The sequence below is a fragment of the Octopus bimaculoides genome, chromosome 3 (assembly GCF_001194135.2).
Source record: "Octopus bimaculoides isolate UCB-OBI-ISO-001 chromosome 3, ASM119413v2, whole genome shotgun sequence".
NCBI lineage: Eukaryota > Metazoa > Mollusca > Cephalopoda > Octopoda > Octopodidae > Octopus > Octopus bimaculoides.
This window is the reverse complement of record NC_068983.1, coordinates 44364901-44368877: the sequence shown is the minus strand read 5'-3', so window position 1 is coordinate 44368877 and position 3977 is coordinate 44364901. Positions and strand designations below refer to the sequence as shown.

The 3977-nt window shown below is 35.6% G+C and overlaps 1 protein-coding gene across 1 annotated transcript in view; it reads left to right on the top strand.

Moving 5' to 3' along the window:
• Window positions 1–274: 274 nt before the first annotated feature.
• Window positions 275–3977, top strand: part of LOC106876527 (putative leucine-rich repeat-containing protein DDB_G0290503) — a 259001-nt gene continuing 255298 nt past the window's right edge. The window contains exon 1 of the mRNA XM_052966733.1: window positions 275–516. Coding sequence (XP_052822693.1) covers window positions 406–516 — 111 coding nt within the window. The 5' untranslated portion in view covers window positions 275–405. The remainder of the gene's footprint in view (window positions 517–3977) is intronic.

Sequence of the window (3977 nt, the reverse complement as noted above, 5' to 3'; positions counted from 1 at the left end):
ACACTTGTGAATTTGATATACATATGGAGTACGGATATATATTTTTACTTATACATAGCAACCTGTCCATTCTTATACATACACACATATTTATATAAATTTGTGTATTTTACACATACACAAGCACTCACATATACTATATATTTATGAATTTCTATAAATATATACACATATCTTTTCAACCTATGTATCATTATACATAGTTGCCTGTCCATCCATTTATATATATATATATATATATATATATATATATATATATATATATTTCTCTATATTTATGTACATGCACACACACACACACACATAAACACATGCATATATATTATTATATGTGAATTTCTTTAAATGTCTACACATAGATCTATCTATATTTTCTAAATGTATTGATACCTAAAAGTAGTGAATATGGCTTCAAAATGCCGGAAATTTGTACCTAACATCTTCAATAAGAGCAAATGTCAAAATTGTTTCGCTGCCAAGGATTCCCACTCGGCACAGGCACTCGAAAATAATAAGGTAAATATACAACTTATGTTCTTTGCGTATTAATTAATAATGTCTGTCTTATTGTTGTTTATTTCTTTGACTTCCCTACTTTGGTCACTTTAAGTTCCTTGTTTGCTTCCAAGAAAGCTTTTTAAGTTTTATTGTCAATGGTTTTGGTTATGTTATGGAACTTCTGTAATTAGTAAACGCTCACATTTTGTGTGTGTGTGTATGTTATGTCTTTACATATAGACACATAAGCACATGTATATACATAGTTAAACACAAACATATACATGTATAGACTTACGCACACAAACATAGCTCTCATACACAAACACACACAGACATACACAAAAATATATAGACACATAAACAAACACGTATATGAACACACGTATACCCCTCTCCCTATATACTGACATTTACGTATATATATATAGATTTGAACCCCCTCCCCGGAGGTATAGAGAGATGACACCAACTCGAAGTCGGTGCTCCTTAACCGTAAAGAGAGAAATTTGATATACTTTGTCCAGTGTGGTAGTGAAATATACATATAAATTAATAGCAGCACACACACACACACACACACAGAGCTAAAAATATATATATATTACTTTTGAGTGCTTTTTCAGTTTTGTTTGTAAACACACATACAAAAATACTGCAATATATATATAGTTAATATATAAGCTAATAAAATTCGTGCTATAGATATCTACATTTCTTTAAATGTGTTCATTTCAGGTCTTAATACGTTATAAAAATTTATCACTTTTTTTGTCAACTACATATAACTTCTTACATCATAAATTATTTCTTGATCGAATTAATGTGCATCTTTGTGTGTGTGTGTATAGAAAGAGTGCGCTCACGAATGTGTTTGTCTACCATAGTCGTGTGTAGCACTTTAATTTTCTCTCTCTCTCTCTCTCTCTTTCTCTCCTTTAATAAAAATATATATGCACAACAAACGTGCCTACACACGTACTGTTTACTTTAGATGAATAATAAACACATATTCAGTGTTTTTGTATAGGCTTCGGGTGTTTTCTCTATACAATGTATATATTTACTATAAACTTGTGCACACGCTTTGATTCTTTAGTTTGACACACGCCTTGAACCGGTTATTTGGCTTGTACGCACCCCCCCCCCATACACATAACACGTACATTTACACATACGTACCCATGCATATGCATAGTCGCACATAATCAGGGCCCCTCCGCGTTTTCGCTCGTCGATGTGCTAGGAATAACACCTAAATTCCCTTAAAATCATATACTACTGGGTTAAAGGAAGGGTACATTAGCTAATATAATCATAGATGCTATATCTGAAAGAAAAAAAGGGCCACAAAAATACGGGTTGGTCATAATTGGAACCCTTTGATCCTCAACCGGGTTTATCAGGATGACCTGAGTTAAATAGCAATAACAATATATTTGTAATATTGATAATAGACACAAAACATATTTTGGGACGAGTGGAGGGTATAATCAATTATATCGATCTCCAATACTTGATCAATGTATTATTTTATCGACCGTGGAAGAACAGACGGCTTGTTTTGAATTCCGGTGAGAGTTGAAACCTGAACGTATAGGACCCTATCCCTAAACATTCTAAGCCCTTGTCATCATGTAATATCATCTGATCAACATTATCTCTATTCTTTGTCCACGTGTAAAAATATATCATCAAGGTGACATAGTTAAAACTTTGACGAAAAAAAAATATAATGTAAAGCTGGCAGAATCGGTAGTGCATCGGATAAAAATTCCTAGTGTCATTTCTTTCGAATCTTTACGTTCCGTGTTCGAATATTGCTGAGCTTTCCTCCTTTCGGGCGCCGATAAAATAAGTACCAGTTGAATACAATAGACTAGTTCTTCCCGTTAGCTTCAGGTCTTGTATCTACTGGGGAAAGAAATATTATTAAGGAAAGAGGTGGGGTAAGCTGGCGGAATCGTTCGTGCTTCGGACAAAATACCTTGTATTTCTTCCGACTCTTCACGTTACCGTCGTGGTCGACTTTACCTTTCATGATCGATTAAGTACCAGTCAAGCAAGGGTTGATGTAATCGATTAACCCCTCCTCACCCCAAATTCTTGGTCTTGTGCCAAACTTTTTGTGCCATTTTTTAATTTATAATCGAAACTAAATATTCATATAGTTTTAGCTCCCGAGGTGAACTCCAAGCAAATACCTATAATGAAAGGTATTCCAGGTTTGACCATCCCAAGTGTGACAGCTACTCCAAAGGCACGATGAAGGGGTAGGCTGTTAAAATGTTTTAAAACGTGGATTTTTAAGAAAAATAAGATTTAATGCGAATTATATGTATTTTAGAGTGACGAAAATTACCGAAACCCCTTCAAAAATTTATCTTCAAAATTTCATTTTATTCCCGACAGCTATCTCGAAATCCCGCTGTATTTTTATTATTATTGCGTGTCTGTCTAGGACTTTGCTATATAGGACGGTGGATTTTGAAGCCTATATGACTGCTATTTCTTGCAGGTCAAGCAACCACGGTGAGGGAGCGAGTGTAGAAGTCGAAATTCAAACCGAAGTTTTGAACTTAAAATTCGGAAGATAAACACCGAACTAGCGCACCTTTAATTAGTCATCTAAAAGTAAAACCTGAAACATTTAGCAATGGTCTGGAAGCGGTGGGGGTCGGGTCAAGTGCTTCCTCTCTGAGAAAAGCAAAAAAATCACCAACCTCCTACGGTACCCAACAAAACTTTGAAACTTATTTTCTCAGTTTCATTGAAGTTGTTCATGGATAGTTAACTTTCATGAAATATTTTATTTATTCGGCTGATATCAGCAACAAGCGAAAACAAAAATTTTAAAAATTGTAGGAATTTCTGTGGAATTTATATTATTTTATTTTGTGAAACATGTATAGATATGTGTGTATATAATTTAGATGTTGGCTCTGATATGGAGGTGCTGTGTTTATGTATGTGCGTACGTGTGCGTGCGTCATATTTGACCTACTGCTTGTCGTAGTAGTAGAAGTAGTAATAGGCAACCAGTGACAAGATGTCAGCGAAATATAACCGATATGCCCCATGCGCTTAAGTGTCAGCTGGAGTCTTGACACAAGAAGAGGATTCAGTTACCCTACTTTTTTACTGTTTTACTGTCCCCCCCCCACCCAGTCTCTCTCTCTCTCTCTCTCACCTCGCCTCCATCCTGACCTCGGGTTTCTCATTCTCTTGTCTATTCTTCTCATACACGCCATACAGCCGAACACTTTGTACAGAAAGTCCTCACGAGGATCAACACTGTGTGTACATTTGTCGTCTGTCGTCTGCACCACACCGACTTGTAATAATGAAAACTATAGTAACTCCTTCTTGATGTTACCTGTGCATTACTTGTTTCAGTCATTTGACTGCGGCCATGCTGCAGCACTGCCTTTAGTCGAACAAATCGACCCCAGGACTTATTCTTTGTAAGCCTAGTACTT